At 36.2% G+C, this 18,489-nt stretch overlaps 1 protein-coding gene across 3 annotated transcripts; it reads left to right on the top strand.

Annotated features, from left to right (window-relative positions):
• The first annotated feature begins 1,789 nt into the window (after nt 1-1,789).
• LOC102496804 (UDP-glucuronosyltransferase 2B31) lies at nt 1,790-17,972 on the top strand. Of its 3 annotated transcripts, none has more exons than XM_006163569.3 (6): nt 1,842-2,631; nt 5,250-5,398; nt 10,778-10,909; nt 12,477-12,564; nt 13,513-13,732; nt 17,346-17,972. In XM_006163569.3, the coding sequence occupies exons 1-6, from the start codon at nt 1,857-1,859 to the stop codon at nt 17,623-17,625; spliced, it is 1,644 nt and encodes a 547-aa protein (XP_006163631.2). In that variant the 5' UTR covers nt 1,842-1,856; the 3' UTR covers nt 17,626-17,972. The 3 variants fall into 3 exon arrangements, with proteins under 3 accessions (XP_006163633.2, XP_006163631.2, XP_006163632.2); XM_006163570.3 differs by having other exon boundaries at nt 13,615-13,732; nt 17,346-17,971; XM_006163571.3 differs by lacking the exons at nt 13,513-13,732; nt 17,346-17,972 and adding an exon at nt 12,852-13,078 and having other exon boundaries at nt 1,790-2,631.
• Nucleotides 17,973-18,489: the final 517 nt, after the last annotated feature.

Below are 18,489 nucleotides of genomic sequence, written 5' to 3'. Positions count from 1 at the left end.
CAATAAAAAGGCACGATGATTCCTAACAGTTGTCACTCCTCAGAGAGCGATCTCTGGGAGCGTCTGGCTGAGGACATGCATGAAAAGGCACGAGGCCTTAGTCTTCCTTTCTTTCCAGCGCCGCCTCCTTCGAGTCAACCCCCCCCCGCCAAGGCCGGTCCCCCGCATTGGGAGATGAAACTACTCTAACATTGATTATTGTAGTGATTTTATGACTCTGTAGATATAGTACAAAATATTGAATTGCACATTTAAAATTTATGAATTGTATAGTAAGTAATTTTTCTGTGAAGTTTTTCACACCAAAAAAAAACAATTTTGAATTGCAATTTTGGAGGAGTCCGACCCGGTGGGGCTCCAGGACCCGTCTGAGCCCTTTGACCTTTGAGCATCGCTTCCGGTCGGTTAAGTAAGTTGGCAGGGCCGCTACTGTACACCCCCCGACCTTGGAACAAGCTTGGGTCACTTAGCTTGTTGGCAAGGCCGCTTGCTATTCACTCCGGGACTGTGATAGCCTTGCTGGGAAGTGACCCCCCTCTGACTCCCCGATTTACTACTACAAAAGAATTACATAGCTCCCTCATACATCTTGAGTGTGTGGTGAGATTTCCCAAAAAGTCCCCCCCGACCGCTCCCCTTTACCCTGACCACTTACTGTTAATTACAGCACTTCATTGGGCACAATAGAGGGTGTGCTAAGTTCTTCTTGATCTTTGGAAGGCCCTTCAAGACACATTTAATATAAATAATCTTTTTACATACAATAGAACTAGGCCAAAACTGGCCCAGGACGCTCTCATCCCATAGTAACTAATGTTCTAACAAATTACATAACAGTGATGCCATAGGCTACACAAGTGTATCCACAACACCATAAACCCATTTTAAAGTTTTTCATTAACTTATTAGTCGCTTTACCACCAGTTGAAAAAACTGTCCCCACCCTCACCAAGTGAATAATAACTTCACCCCTTCAGGATAGGTAAATATATCAGGATTCCTTAAGTTTTAGATCCCTATAGAATTATATAAGTATCATTCTTTATGAAAATCCATAAGAACTAATATCTATGCTTGAGATTTTCTTTCAGTAATCATAAGACAGCTGCTGCTGCACATCGGTTGATAGTTAACTCTGCTTGCTGGAATTGTTTCCTGAAACTGCACTGCTTGAAGTTACCAGGAACCTGCTTTCATCAATCAAACAACTGTTGAACTGTATCGATGATTAATAGACCTGCCCTTAATCAAACCCTGAATGGTTTCTATTGTTAAAACATTATGAATTGATAATTAGTACACGTAGCCCCTCTCCCACTTACCTGCATGTATCGCATTTTCAATAAAAAGGCACGATGATTCCTAACAGTTGTCACTCCTCAGAGAGCGATCTCTAGGAGTGTCTGGCTGAGGACATGCATGAAAAGGCACGAGGCCTTTGTCTTCCTTTCTTTCCAGCGCCGCCTCCATCGAGTCTACCCACCCCCACCGAGGCTGGCCCCCTGCACAATGTCTAAGAAATGATTCAGCCATATAATTATTTTATTTCTACTTTTGTTTCAAGGACACTATAGACACAAGAGCCTCTTACTACTTCTTACTACTGTTTGAGACGTTATTCTCAAATATTCTACAAAAGATAGATGACTTGTACATACACAGCTAACGTGTATAGCTAAATGATAACACTCATTAAAGTAAGAGATACTAAACATGCTTGTTTGACCAAGACAGGTCGTTCATCTTTTGTTTATTCATGTTCAAACCACATGCTCAGACTCTTTTTATAATATATTTACTTTAATGTTTGAGAGTTATATTTTAACTACCTGGTTGATTTATCCTTCCATAAAAGCATGAACCATGACAAAGCACTGACTTGGAAAATACCATTGAATTTCACCAAGATGGCTACGAAATGGACTTCAACCCTTCTGCTGCTACAGCTGACTTGTTGCTTCAGCTTTGGGAGCTGTGGGAAGGTGCTGGTGTGGCCGACAGAATACAGCCATTGGATTAATATGAAGATAATCCTGGATGAACTTACCCTGAGAGGTCATGAGGTGACGGTTCTGACATCTTCAGCTTCCATTCTGGTCAATCCCAATGAAAAATCCACTATTAAATTTGAAGTTTATCCTACAGCTACAACTAAAGATAATTTTGAGAATATTTTCATGCAAATAATAAACAAATGGATATATGACGTTCCAAGAGATACACTCTTCGAATATTTTTCACAGATGCAAGAAATGATTTCACATTATTTAGACCATCTTCAAAAGTTATGTACAGAAGTAGTTTATAATAGGAAACTTAGGACAAAACTAATGGATTCAAGATTTGATGTCGTTCTTGCAGATCCTGTTAGTCCCTGTGGGGAGCTGCTGGCTGAATTTCTTAATGTATCCTTGGTGTACAGTCTTCGCTTCTCCCATGGATACACATGGGAAAAGTACACTGCAGCTGTTCCGTTCCCTCCCTCCTATGTACCTATCATAATGTCGGAATTAACAGATAAAATGACATTTATGGAGAGGGTCAAAAATATGATATATGTGCTTTATTTTGACTTTTGGTTCAAATCATTTGATAAAAAGAAGTGGGACCAGTTTTACAGTGAAGTACTAGGTAAGTCACATTTTTATTCGACAGATTTAATATTTCTGTGCTTTTGAGATGATCTTAAATGGACTCAAAGTCAGAGGAATGTGTTTTCTAAGGTGAGATAATGACATTAAAATATAAGGTGATTGAACTCAGCAGATGGCATAATGTAAGTTATGCCGCTGGACTCCCGCATTGTAGACCACGGTTTGAGTCCAGGATAATGCAATTTGATTTTGTGTAAGTGCCCAGGATCACAGAAGCAGAATAAAAGAGAAGGGATTGCGACATGACTGTCTTCCCTAGGGAGTGATTTCTCACTTTCTTTCTCTCTGTCTTTCTCTGTCTCTCCTGAAAAATTTATCAGTCTCACAAATATTACAGAAAGGTTGACATTATGGGGTCAGTTAGAATCCAGTGACCATCAACCTACGTGACACTCCAGGGTGTCAGATACCTGAGAATTAAAACATTTAGGATATTTGTAAGCAATTATATATCCATTTTAATAGGTAAATTTACACTTCTACAAAAGTCATTAGGCACATCAAGAAACATCTTGATGAACACAGACATGTAAATCCAAGAGTTAAATATGTTTTTAGCACAACTATCTGCGTGACATTGAGAAAATGTTTCTCCCTGTGTATTTCAATTTCCTATTTAGAAATCAAAATATTTCCCCACACCTGATCCTAGCAGAGTGACCACATTTCAACTGTACCCACACTGGAGGGTTCCTGATTCATGTTCTAGGACCTTCCCTACATGTTGGGCTTCCTCTGTCCTGCCAGTTGTCTGTGCCAGCTGAAACAAAGGGGAGGACTTCAGCCTGTGGACCTTGTTGCAAATCCTCTGTCACTCTTTAAGAAGAATAAATTAATTTGGGGACCAGCAGTTAGCGTAATGGCTATGTCGTTGGACTCCCATGTGGTTGACCGCAGTTCGCGTCCCGGACCCGGTGGCTTAAAGCTCACGCCGGGCATGTGTGAGTGCATGCCCAAGATCCCGAGAGGAGAATGGAGGAGAAGGGATTGCGGCGTGGCCATCCCCCCTGGGGGGTGATTTCTCGCTTTCTGTCTCTATGTCTCTCTCTGTCTGTCTGGTTAGCACATGCGTCCTATAGCAAAAATCTCTCAAAAAAAAAAAAAAAGAAGAAATTAATTTTGAAAAAAATGTTTGCCTATCACTAAAAGGATTTCCTCATAGTTGACAGATAAAATGGCTCTCCGTCAAACCACGAAAATCTATAATTTAAGATTTTTGATGTTTATAAATTCATTCACTAAGGACTTGAAATATTTTCTTTAAAGATCCACAATCTTAGTGAAACATAAACACCCAAGTTATTACTCTTGACTTCATTAAAGAATATATGAATCAAATTAAGGAAAAAGAAGAATCATTATTTTAATTATTAATGAATATTTTGCATGTGCCATTTGTAAACATATATTTTACAAACTAATATTGTTAAGATCTAAACATGTACCAAAAGCAATAATAAATATGAAAAATTCAACCATACTCTAAAAACCTCAATATTGCGTTGGAAGTTTTAGCATCAAAGGACTAGCATAATAATTGTAGCTATTAGATTGAGTACTTCTTAGAAAGTTACTTTAAGGGTATTTAGTAGGATTACTTGATTGTGGCCCTCAACAAGTTTTTTGGTTTAATCTGATATTTTGGCAGTTTTAGAAAGAAGGTAAATGCTGGAGCTGGCAGATGGTGTGGTGGTTGAGGCATTGGACTCCCTCATGGCAGACCATGGCTCCTCAAGTCCTGGACCTTGAGGCTTACTTTCTCACTTTCACTTTCTGTCTTTCTGAGTCTGTCAAAATTAAAAAATAGTGACAATAAATAAAAGTAAATAAATAATTCTTCATTAAAAGAAAATGCATGTTCAATTCTGTACTGCCTTACTTTAATTATTATTTATAATTGGGCAAGCAGGTAGTATGGTGTTTAAGGAGCTGGACTTCCATATGACCTACTGTGGTTTGAGTCTCAGACCGGGCAGCTTGCTTTCTCAATTTCTCTGTGTCTCTGTCTAGTGAGTGCACGTATCATACAGCAAATTAAAAAATAATAATAATGAATAATCTTAAATGAATAATTCTTTTAAAAGTTATTCATTATTATAAATATACTAGAGTAATATTAGAATAAAGACTACTGACATATTTATTTACACATAGGACATTTTAATTATATTATGCAAAAATGTATGTGCACACATAATTTATTTCAAAACACAAACAAATTTTTTTTTGAGGTTTTTGCCATAGGGCACAGGCTCTGGCCACAGACAGAAAGAGACCTAGAGAGATAAAGTGAGAAATCACCTCCCATAGGGAATGGACAAGGTGCATTCCCTTCTCCTCCATTTTCCTCTCAGGATTTTGGGCATGCACACACACACAGGTCTGGCATGATTTTCAAACTATCAGGTCCAGGATTCAAACCACATTCTACCATGTGTGAGTCCAGGACCTTAAGCACCACATCACATGCTGGTTCCAAAACACAAACCATTTAACATCTGGGTTATTTTATTCTAACACATTTCCAAAAATTACCTAGAATACACCTATGAAGGGTCTTTCATTTCCTCTATTTTGTTCTTTTCCTCCCTTCAGGAAGGCCCACTACATTATTCGAGACCATGAGGAAAGCTGACATATGGCTTATTCGAACCTACTGGGATCTTGAATTTCCTCGTCCACTCTTACCCAATTACGATTTGGTTGGAGGGCTCCACTGCAAACCTGCCAAAGCCCTGCCTAAGGTAAATATATTCCAGTTTGTTTTGTTTTGTTTACCTTGCATTCTCAGTGACAATGACTCTGCATTCTCCATCCAGAGTGTGGGACTCACGGTAAGCAAGATACGGGAAGTCAAGTAGATTGGGTGATCAATTAGAGACTCTTATACTCCTTTCTTTTCCAGAAGATATTTTCACATGCTAAAGAGTAACAGAAGAGAGAAAAGAAAGTGAGAAAGTAGATATCATGGGGATTGGTTACACCTCAACTCTTTTCATTATTTACTCTTTTTTCATGATTCTGGACACGCATGCACACACATGGTCCAGCCTTTTTCATGATTCCACCCACCCATTTTGCCATGTGGGATCCATCCATATTAATGGCCATGCTTGGGCTAGCCACAAAACTCATATATTTTGATGCCATTCCATGTACCCACATTTCTTTATCAATATGCCATAAAGCAGGATGCCTGAGAAATAATGAGAATAGGTTCGGTTAAATTAATGCATTCTTTATTCACAATATATGAGAGAATCATTTAAAGAGTGTTTATGAAGCATCAAACACACTCCAGAAATAAGTGATAGACAATTAGAGAATCAAAGTCAAAACAGTTGTTTTCCACACATCGCACATTTTTTGGGTAGAGTAGAAATTAATAATAACTGTGAAATGTGTTAGCATAACAAGAGACCCAAAAACAAGTCATCAGACAGGAATCAGAGAACATACCTCAGGTCATTGATAATTAAGATAAGACCTGAATGATGTGCAGGAATAGATGAAGGGATTGAGGGGGAGAGAAAGACACAAACAGAAGGGCAAAGAGTAAGGACAGTTCCCAAAACTCCAAGTGTAGTTTAACAGAAAGAGACAGAAATAGGCATGGGATGCTGGATTGTAAAGTTGGAACCAGATCATTGTTACACCTTTGAAAATCTATTAAGGAAATTGTGAAAAATTTGCAAAAACATCAGACAAAGAGACGTAATCTGGGTGGCTTGTTTGTTTGTTTGTTTCTAAAAAATAACCTCAAGATGTAATTAATCACTGCATGAAATTGCAGAATAATAAGACTATGGAAAGAGGAACCAATTAGGACATTCTTGTGAGAGTTCGGCAACTGATGATACAAAACTAAACTAGAACGTTCATAGATGTGACCACACTGACTCATATCACAGTTGTCCAGCCTCATAATAAGTTCTGGTGGGAAAAAGGAAACACAAATAAAACAATTAAAATACATCAGGCACAAATTCAGTGATCCAGAGTAATATGCAGTATTGACATCATTGCTGTTTTGTTTCCATTACTGATATTTTTCATTGAAAAGTGCCACTTTATATATAATTCCTCAATTATGTAAACTTGTTTTCCTATGATTCAACACTGTATTCTCCAGCAAGGTCGTGTGGAACAGCTATCCAGTTTATTAATTTAAAAGCAGACACATGCATTTTGACAATCAAATGAGCAAGTTGAAATGCTATACTTTCATTGTAAGGGCTGAAACTCTTCACCAGTAGCCTGGCTAAAAGGGAAAAGCACTCCTCATTAATAGGAAAACAATATAATGATTCCAACTATATTTGCAGTCATTCAATGTGTACTTGCTTTCATTCTAGCATTTAAACCATTCTGCACTTGAGGGTCACCTTTCTAGACTATGGAGCATATGCGATCATTTATTTTATCAGGTGTTCTCTGCATTAGTCCAAATTGACAGAATTGCTCCTCACAGTTGCTCCCTTGAGGAACATAGGAATTGACATCCTAGCTCACTGACAGAACGAACACAGAGAAAAATGTACATGGCATGTACACGGCATGTACAATGAAAAGCAAATATTTCTACAATTTGTATCAAACAACTGCCATTACTGTAGAATCTCAAAGAATTCTGTTCGTCTATAGAATGTTGTGCCTTATAAAGGAGCACAAAATTCTAACATATAACTTAATATCACTTGTGTTCATCATATAACATTGAACTTGATACATACTTCCAAAATGCAAGGGAAAGGCTAGCATTCTTACCCGACTTTTGTACGCTATCATGAGAAATTATTTTATTACCTTATTACTGGCAGCAATCTAACTCAGAGAACTCAATTCAACCCTTAAAACTTCACTTTCATTTCAAATGCAAAATGTTCAGGCCATACACCAGAACAAAAGTACGATACTTTTCACAAAGTACAAAAACTGTGGTACAATTTGTGGAAATGTTAAGCAATTACTTCTATTCTTGAAAGGTGACCTCATTCACAATAAGGAACAGTGGCAGGGTCAGGAGGAGGTAGAGAAGCAGAGAAGGAGAAGAAGAAGGATGAATAACAATATAAGAGCAATAATTAGCAATATGTGCTATTGTTAACACATTAGAGAAGTAAGATTTGAAACCAGGTCAATGTTGGGATGCTTGTCCTCCTATTCTTCATTAGTAAATTATTTGTCACCCCAAAGCTGCCTGCTTTTCCATAAATCATTAGATTGTCAGATCATTTTTCTAATGTCTAACAGAAGTAAGGCATTAGAGAAAATGACAAAAGCCCACAATCATCCATATCCTTAAAAGATGCTCAGAAGTGTTAGCTTTCAATTATCTAAAAAAAAAAAAAAAAATGAAACTCTGAAGAGAGAAAACTAATTATATGTGCACAATCAATATTTGTGACAGTTGTTTGTTGAAGAAATACAGATATATTATACAAAAGGCTGTTTTAAAAACTTGTAATATATGCATAGAACCTCATTATAATCATCTTATCAAAGAATGCTTAACTACATTAAGCAAGCTTTAGCTGGAAACTGAGAGGCAAAATGATACATGTATAAAATCTCTATTCTCTTATAGGTTGATAAGGTACACCCATTAGAATTATGATTTTTAAAATATGTATCACGCATATACACTTAATTATAGGAACATAATAAAGAACTGAGTGAAAGCATGTTAATTTCAAACAAGAGATAGCTCTACAATGAGACTGGTTGAATCTCATTTCATTTTTATACTTTTTAAAATACTTTTCCACACATTCTTACAATAAATTATTTCAAATTTTCTTTCTTTTTCCCTTCTTTGAGTATTAATTTTTAAGTTTACTAACTTTACATTGATTCATTGTACATCATTACAGCATTCAAAAATTAGTTTTCCCACCGTGAATACAATGTATATTGGCTCCATCAAGAATATTGCCATACATGTTATCAACAAGGAATAATTTTCCATTTCTCATTTCTTATATATTTCCTGCCCCCCATTCCTCCCCTCTCACCTCTGCTATTTCCAACCCTCCTCCTACACTGTCTATGGTATCTACAGTAGCTTTCCATGTTTTTTTTAATTCATATTATAATAATTCAGAAAAGATATTAATTAATCAAAATACTTCCAATGGTAAGTGCAGCTGATATCATACAGAATGACAATGAGTAGCATGAAGGAAGGAAACTTTGAGCAGTAAGCCAGTTAGAGAAAACTTTGAATACAAGTTACTTTACACATTGTAAGTGGTGTCTGGAATCAAAAAAAAAAAAAAAAAACACACAAAAAAATGTTCCAGATATTTCTAGGAATAGTACAGTGACTCTTATATTAAAATTTATTTCAGATTAAAATTTATTTCAGATTAAAATTATACCTTTGAAATTTCTTTTCTTTTTTCTAAAAATGTTTTTGTTTTGTTTTGGGTTTTGGTTTTTGTTTCTTGGTTTTTGTTTTCTTAATGAAAAAGAGTGTGTTATGTTTGCCAGAGAGGCACACCCATCCACAGGGGTCCAAACTGGCCATAGACAAAATGGCTTCCAGTCTTGCAGGGGATTTTTATTACTATTGAGAATTAAAATAAGTTTTGAAAATAAGTTTTATGATAATAATGAGATTCAGAAAGAAAGGTTTATAAAATGTGAAGATTTTGTCATTATTTTACACAGAGAAAAAAACAATGAATTTCAAATAGCAGAAATGTTAAAGTAGATCTGTATACTTTCTGACAAGATATTCAAAAACTTCTGACTCAATATTTTGTTTATCGGTGGCAGATACATTGAGCAGTCCTAAGTTATTGTATATGGAAAGAATTTATTTTAAAAATTGACAAAGGTTTTGAAAAACAGGTCAGAATAATTCTCAAGCATTTCCAAGAAAACACATCTTCCCCAGGAGCTTAATAATGTAGCATGAATTGAGTTGAGCAAGAGCGTGAGCAGATCTCCACTGAGATGGGCCTGAGGGAACTCTCTCCAGTGGTGTAAGTTCTCTCTGTGGAACAAGGTCAGGGCATGATGAGGGTCCCCCACAGCCAGTAATACAGCAGCACTTTCTACTGGGACATTAGTTTGATGGTGTAACATCAGGGAAAAAGCTGTCACACCAAAAAAAAAAAAAAAAAAAAAAAGTTGAAGTTGAACCCAGTTATTTAACTCTATATGTATTATTCTGAATATAAACAGAACTCTTAGGACTATTTCTGAAAATCCGAACCATAATACCAAACTCCTGATTGTCACTGTTACTTACACTGCAGTTAAATTTTAAGGGTTATTTTATGACAAAAGTTGGGGGGATTTCTGAAAAAAGATCAATTATAAAGATTTCAGATTTGAGAAATTATAGGTATAAAATCATCTCAAATTTTTTCGTCAATGCTTAGAGTCATAAAAGAAAAGTATTAATGGCTTCAAATTAAAATAATTGTCCAGTTTTTCACCTAGTATAAACACAAGTTATTTAGTATAATCCTAATTATAGAGAATTAAGGCATATTAAAACCAGGCAGTAGTAATTAATAAAATCATAAATTAAGAGTTTGAGTATAATCATTTCTAATATCACCTTCCATAACCATTGCTTTCTATTACATTTATTTCCAACATACGTATTTATATAAATATGTCTAATAGAGTACAACTATCTCATGTTAAATATCTCTTTATCAAAATCCTGACTGATCAAGCCAGTTTAAAATCACCTGTCACAGGGCCAGCAGGTGGCGGAGTGGTATGGCACTGGACTCCCACATTGTCCACTGTGCTTCAAGTACTGGACTCACAGCTTAAGAATCACACCATGGACTTGTGGATACATGCTCACAATTTTGAAAAGAAATTCTCCACCCACTTGGAGGACAAGGAATGTGGCCTTCCCTCCTGGAAGATGATTTCTCTCTGAGTCGCTCTCTCTTTGTTTCTGGAGAGCACACACTCCCTGTTGCAAAAACCTCTCTAAAAAAAACACACACACACACACAAAAATAAAACACCTGTCATGTCAATAATTCCTTATACTCCATGATATTCTCTCCTTAGATATTTTTACCAACCCCTCATATCGGTTTGTGCTGCTGGTTGCTATTTTCTGATGGAGCACATGTTTTACTTTACAGGAAATGGAAGACTTTGTCCAGAGCTCTGGAGAAAATGGAGTGGTGGTGTTTTCTCTGGGGTCAATGGTCAATAACATTACAGAAGACAGGGCCAATGCGATTGCATCAGCTCTTGCCCAGATTCCCCAAAAGGTGAGTTAAAGGGCCCCAGTGGTGGACAGCTGCTGTGTCCCTCTGTTATCTCTGTAAAGGATACTACTCAAAAGACTAAAAAAAAAAAGAAAAAAAAGATATTGGCAGGACCCAGTTAAAGAAAGTATGCCAGTGTCCGAGGTAGCCAGAAGTAAGAGAAACAGTGAACATGGACCTATGCATAAAAAAATGTGGCCCCAAAAGAACTCTACCTCTTGTCCCTTAAATTAAACACTCATTGGGACTGAGGGAAAAGGAATCAAGCAAATGCAAGCCTGGCTCAGGAAAAGACTCAGACATTCCCAACTCCATAAAACGTAATAGAAACTTATGATTCTAATGTATAAAATGCACTGCACTATTTGGGTATTTTATAAATTATTTTGTAGTTTCCCGTTTGAAATAGTTTTCTGCAAATAAGCAAAGCAAATGTTTTCCTGAGAACCAAAGGTTTCTTTAACATTCTTGAGGCAAATTGAATCTGATTACCTATAAATTATACTCCCATTTAAGAAGTTTGCTTGGGAATTCATAATCAGGACTTTATTTGGTCCTAGGCATGAAAATGGCTTGGATCTATTGAAGAAATTCTGCCTGTCAATGACAGCTGTCAAGGCCTGGTAGTTCATTACTCAGGTGTTAATAAACAGAAAAAAGTTAGCAACATCACCATTTTGGATATTTCAACAAACTTTATTTACTTATTTACTTTTTTTTTTTTTTGGAGAGATTTTCACTGTAGGGCACGTGCACTCGCCAGACAGACAGAGAGAGACATAGAGACAGAAAGCGAGAAATCACCCCCCAGGGGGGGATGGTCACGCCGCAATCCCTTCTCCTCCATTCTCCTCTCGGGATCTTGGACGCGCACGCACACACGCCCGGCGTGAGTTTTAAGCCACCGGGTCCGGGACACGAACCGCAGTCGACTACGTGGGAATCCAGCGACATAGCTATTATGCTAACTGCTGGTTCCCTACTTATTTACTTATTTTTGAAAAATATTTTTTTAGGTTTTGGCCATAGGGAATGTGCATTCACCAGAGGACAGTAATAGTAAGAAGGAGAGTGAGAAATCATACCCCAGGAAGATGACCATGCTGAAATCCTCTCTCCTTCATTCTCTTTGGAAGTCTTGGGCACACATACATATGTACCAGCATGAGTTTTAAGCTACCATATCAGGGACTTGAACTTCTGTTGGTCATGTGGGAGTCCAGCGCCTCAACAACTATGCCAACTGCATCCACAAACAGACATGTATTTGATCAGTAATTTGCTGTACAATTATAGAAACTAAATAATTTTTTATAAACCTGGATTTGTCTTTGATCATAGCACTTGTCTAAGCTACTATGTGAGAAAATCAGGATTATCTTGCATAACTGATTATAAAAACAAATATGTGAAATGTGGATAGTCTATTTATCTGTCTTTCATTGTTCTCACTGTATAGAATACTGTATTACAATTTTTATATCTACCAGGTGGATGGTTTTTAGAACTCTAACACACTTTAACCTTCCCATTTTGACTCATAAAATGTGTTCTTTTCTTTTCCTAACAGGTCATATGGAGATTTAATGGCAAGAAACCAGCAACTTTAGGAACCAACACTCAGCTATACAAGTGGATTCCCCAGAATGACCTTCTTGGTAAGACTCTGGAGAAGAAATACTAAAAATATGAGTAACAGCCAATGAGATGATAGTTCAACAGGAATCAAAATTTGTGAACATTTATTTTTAAACTTAACTAAATAAATTTGAGATCTATTTTCCAGTCCTAGGGGTGAAACGAATAAACTATAAAACTTGCTAATTTTTTGTACACAGCTACATTCTTTGTGGTAAGATCAAAGCATCTTTAGTACAACTGTGATTATCTCAAAAAGGCAGTTTAAAATAATTTTCTTACTTATATTTGTCTCCTTTATCTACAGATTTCTATCTCTCCTTTTACGTCCAGGAAGAATATATCAAATGCTACTGAAAAATAACAGCTGCTCTTTATTGCCAATGATGCTGCATTTTCTACGGGAAAAAAAACTACACAATCTTTATCATGAAGCAATAACACATTTCATGATAAAGTGTAGCTTTTCCTTTTCCTAATACCAATACCACCACCACGTCACCTCTGCTGCCCTGGACACTTTACCTATCAGGCTCAGTGACTTCATTACTTTATGAGTTTATGATCTAACACAATTCAAGTTCAAATCAGGTGACTTGCTTTCTTGCTTTCCTTTATTCATTCTCTCTGTGTCCCTCTGCTGAGCACACACTTTCTAGAGCAAACTTGAAATAATAAGAAATTAAATGAATAATTTAAAAAATATTTAAAGGAAAAAGAAGAAAGAGAGAGGATAGTTGTAGATACCAGAGACAGCAATCTTGTAGCCATTGTTGGAGTTTAAAGTCACACACCACCTCTTCACATACCTTTCGCTTATTCTATGGCACAAATGTGCTTCTTGTTCTGAAATAACAAAGTCATTTTAATGAAGACTGAACATTGCTGCTTTTAGTCCCTTATACTGTGTATTTCTCATCTCATTGCTAAGACGCATAATAACTTTGCTAAACCTTATGCAATTCCAGGTCATCCAAAAACCAAAGCTTTTATCACTCATGGTGGCACTAACGGCATCTATGAGGCCATCTATCATGGGATCCCCATGGTGGGAATTCCTTTGTTTGCAGATCAACCTCAAAACATTGTTCATCTGAAGGCCAAGGGAGCAGCTGTTAGAGTGGACTTCAACACCATGTCAAGTACAGATTTGCTCAATGCAATGAAGACAGTCATTAATGACCCTTCGTGAGTATAACATTTTTTTTTTATTCCATATGATTCACAGATCAGATCTCTGGTTAACAGTGAGGATAACATTCATCCTTTTCGAAAAGATTAATTTTGAATGGATTTAAATAACTAAACCCATCTGAACCCATTTCTACCAGACAGATACTTCAAATTTGCATTTGAACCACATTATTTAATGGGTATTCAATTAGTCCAAGAATTTCTAAACACACATTTAAAAATTAAATTTTGATAACCAATTCTAATAAAGACAAGCTACCTAAATATGGCAGAATCCCCACAAGAAAAAAATAATAAACTTACAGAAATGTGATAAAATATTTGGAACAAGCAGTTGGCATAACAGCTACATAGATAGACTCCCACGGAGTCAATCATGGCTCAAGTCCCAGACTCAGCAGCTTAAAATTCACACCAGGCACGTGTGCACGCGGGAATAAAATCCCAACAGGAGAAACGAGGGAGAAGATATTTATTCACAGCCATGCCCTCTGGGGGGACAATTGCTGTCTCCCTGTCTGTCTCTGTCTCTCTGGTGTCTGTACATGCACTATAGCAGAAATCTCTCTCAAAAAAAAAAATATGACACAATATTTTAATTCAGTAAATATTTAACTATAAATATAAATGATAACACAAAAGTATGCTGAATAGAAATTTAAGTATAAATAATATTTTAAAATGAAATATATATTTTAATTAAAAATGTTTACTACAAAAAATCATTTTTCTTCTGAAATTTGCCTTTTATTTTCAATATTTTCATAGGTTTTATAATTATAAATACAATATGGAATATAAAATTTATTTCTTTAAAGTGTAAAATGCAAATATAATTAGTATTTTTATAGCTTTATGAAACTCTCAAAATAATATGTTTGTAGGATTTTTTAATCATCACAAATAAAACATCCTGTGGCATACAATTAACTTTTTATGATTCTCTAGCCATAGACAACTCTCAATTTACTTTCTGTTCTGTAGATTTTCTCCTCCATGTAGATTTTATATAAATAAATCATCTCATTTATTGTCATTTGTAACTGGCTTCTTTCACTAGTACAATATTCTTCAGTTACATCCATATATCTACTGTTCATTTATTTATTGCTAAGAATATTCAATGGTATGGGTATACCCAACTTTATTTTTTCTTTATTTATCAGTTCATGAATGTTTTGGTTTTACTATTGACATTATTACTAACATTATTTGAGGAGACATCAAAAAGTCTGTAAAAATAAGATTAAAGTAGATACTATTTTGATACAAAAAAGTCTTATGCATAGTATCTTTATAATGGGAATTTAACATAAATTTTTGAAAACCTTTCATATATAGTTTGTGAGTGTGCTTTATTTTATTCTTTTTGGTAGGAATTAGAATGGTATTTCTGGGTGGGACCAGCAGTTAGCATAATGGCTATGTCGCTGGACTCCCATGTAGTCAACAGCGGTTCACATCCTGGACCCGGTGGCTTAAAACTCTCGCCAGGTGCATGTGCGTGTGTGCCCAAGATCCCAAGAGGAGAATGGAGGAGAAGGGATTGTGGCGTGGCCATCCCCCCCTGGGGGGTGATTTCTTGCTTTCTGTCTCTCTGTCTGGCGAGCGCACACACCCTATAGCAAAAAACCTCTAAAAAAAGGGGGGGGGATTTCTGGGTAATATTGGAAACAAGTATATGAAAATCTACCAAACAATGTTCCAGAGAAGTCGCAAGCTTTCACTCCCACACAGGAGAGTTCTAATCTATCCACATTGCTGCTAACAGTTTTCATTATCTGTCTTTTCATTAAACCTACCCTAGTAAGAATAAAGTGGTATCTCATTGTGGTATTGACTTGAATTTCTCATATGCCTAGGGCATTATCTTTCCATGTTTTATAAGCCATTGACTAGTTTCTTTAAAGAAATGTGAATTCTAATGCCTTTTCCATTTTTAAATTGCATTCTTTATCTCATGCTGGGTTGTGTGCATGCATGCCCACAATTCTGAGAAGTAAGTTGAGGAAAAGGGATTGCTGCATGTTCATCCCCTCTGAGGGAAGATTCCTCACTTTCTCCCTCACTTTCTTTCTCTCTGTCTGTTCTCGAGCAAGTGCATCTCTAGCAAATATCTCTTAAAAAAAAAAAAAAAAAACTAGAACTCTTACTAATGGCCAAAAATGGTTCAAACTTATATCTTCATTTATCATACTTAGGTGATATTTTCATGCACCAGAATACTATAAAGGAATGACTGTATCACCAAAAAGAGGTGAAATTAAGAAACTAAGATATACATAAAAGATAATTCCAATAAATAAATAAGCAGAACTAACCCATATTGAAACCATTCTGGATAACAATTAATTTGGGGAAAGAATTAGTAGTTAAAAGGCCCCATGAGAAAGGTGTGTCGCTGGACAATTGTGACTTTGCTTATGACAATCTAATTAGCATGTATATTGGTCTCACATCACCATAAATGTTAAGCTTATAGTGAATTTTTTACCTTTGTATCAGATATGTCGTGTTTCTTATGTATTTCATATTTAAATAATGTTTATTTTATACATTAATTAATTGTACTATTTTTTAAAGCATGCTATACGGCATTTGTGCTCACCAGAGAGAGAAAGAGAGAGAGGAAAAATGAGAAAGGAAGAACCAGGTCCGGGACTCAAACTGCTGTCAACCATGTAGGAGTGTACTGTTCTAGCCACCATCACACCTGCTGCCACCATAAATTAAGGTTTTATTATAGAAAATGCAATGCATTAATATTCTAGAAATCAAGTAGAAAAATAAATAGAAAGAAATAGAAGAAATATCTAAGGAGGATATAGTTAGGTAGCCAGAAAAAGGCTGTCTGGTATATTTAAGCCAAGCCCTCACAAATGAAATAGAATCAAGCCTTGGAGAGTTCTATGGAAGAATGTACCAGAAAAGGGAAAGAAGAACAGAAAAGGTAAGAGTGCTAAGTTGAGGATACCTTTGGTGGTCCCACAGAACTGTAGATAACCAAGGAGTCAAAGCAGAATAGGCGGGGCCAAGTGTTAGAAAAGGTTGCCAGTGTCTAACCACATAAGGCATTATATTCCAAAGAGCTTTGAATTTTATTCTAAATGTGATGAGACGACAGACAGGGACATTTTGGTTTGTCATTATTTTATCATAATCTGAAGTGTGTTTACCAAAGTGTCATTCTCACTATTGAGTGGAAAGAACACAGTAGAGGACAGTAGAAAAGAATGAAAGTAGAGTAACTTCATGCACCACATCACAGTTCCTCTTTGAAAGCTTCAAGATGATCACCCTCAAATTGCATTTCCACTATTTCATTTATAATTCCTGGAGTGGTTACCATTTCCTCTCCTTAAGATATTCAATGATCGCTCCTAGCCTTCCATGTTCACTCTTAAAAATATTTGTCATTCAGGATATTCCTACCTAGAAACCTAAAATTCTATGATGACACAAGCAAAAATAAAAATAGACCCATATTTTAGAAGTCTGACGACTTTATACTGAATCATTCATATGACTCTTTTAAAAGCCATTCTTAGACTCATATTCTTAGACAAATTAATTTGCTTCAGAAGGGTATCATTTGTTTCTGCTTCAGATACAAAGAGAATGCAATGAAGTTGTCAAGAATTCAACATGACCAGCCAGTAAAGCCCCTGGATCGGGCAGTCTTCTGGATCGAGTTTGTCATGCGCCACAAAGGGGCCAAGCACCTGCGGCCGGCTGCCCACGACCTCACCTGGTTCCAGTACCACTCTCTGGATGTGATCGGGTTCCTGCTGGCCTGTGTGGCATCTGTGATAGTCATCATCTCCAAATTTTGTCTGTTTTGTTGGCAGAAATTTGCTAAAACACCCAACAAGAAGAAAAAGGAGTAGTATAGCTAAGAAATGATGCTACTGTGCCTATTAATACGATTTACAAATACTCAAAAATCTTTAACATCCTTTTGCTGCAAACTCTTCCAGTTTTAACATTTTCCATAGTAACAATCCAAAAATGAGAATTTTTACAACTCATTCTTCTGTATGTTTTTGGATACTGGTAGTACTACTTGGCCATTACTCTACATCCAGTTTCAAGATTGTTTTTTATAAACAACAATGTATTTAGTTTCTTCATACCCAGTCATTTTTCAGTGGAACATATGTGGAAATCCTACTATAATGACTTCTCATTGCTTCATAATATAAATGTAAACTATGCAGGGAAATCTTTGGGTTTATGGATTTCTTTTCTTTTTTTCGTAGTCATTAAAAAAATTTAACTGGTTACTCTCACTCATTAATCTTTGATGAAAATCTACAGGCTTTTTTTCATATTGCAATAATGTAGAGCTGTATTCTTTTTAAGAATTATTTTTCCTAACTTTATTTTTTTGATTTATTTATAAATTGACCAGTGAGGGACAGAGCAAGAGAGCAAGTGTGTGTGTTGGGTTAAGGGGGATGCATTGTGGGAAAGCAAGCTGCCAAGTCAGGGACACGAACCATGGTCAACAATCTGGGCATCCAGTGCCCTTAACAACTATGCCATTTGCTGGCCCCAATACAGAACTGTATTCTAAAGAAATGCATCAAATAGTCATCCTTTCTCCATGTACATGTATGTATCTACGTCCACTGCTTCCAAGGATGACACAGTATCACAGCTATCTTACAGACATGTTGTGAAATTTAATGAGTTAGTGGAAGACAGTTTGCCATCATGATTATTATTCTTTATAATTGTATAGGAAGAGC

Source organism: Tupaia chinensis, unplaced genomic scaffold (genome assembly GCF_000334495.1).
Source record: "Tupaia chinensis unplaced genomic scaffold, TupChi_1.0 Scaffold142652_1, whole genome shotgun sequence".
Lineage (NCBI taxonomy): Eukaryota > Metazoa > Chordata > Mammalia > Scandentia > Tupaiidae > Tupaia > Tupaia belangeri.
This window is presented reverse-complemented; position numbering and strand designations above follow the sequence as displayed.

Coding starts and splice junctions, on each gene's coding strand:
- LOC102496804 (XM_006163569.3), top strand. CDS start 1,857: ATGAACCATGACAAAGCACTGACTTGGAAAATACCATTGAATTTCACC. Junction 10,910..12,476: donor TTGCCCAGATTCCCCAAAAG/GTGAGTTAAAGG, acceptor TTTTCCTAACAG/GTCATATGGAGATTTAATGG. Junction 12,565..13,512: donor TCCCCAGAATGACCTTCTTG/GTAAGACTCTGG, acceptor ATGCAATTCCAG/GTCATCCAAAAACCAAAGCT.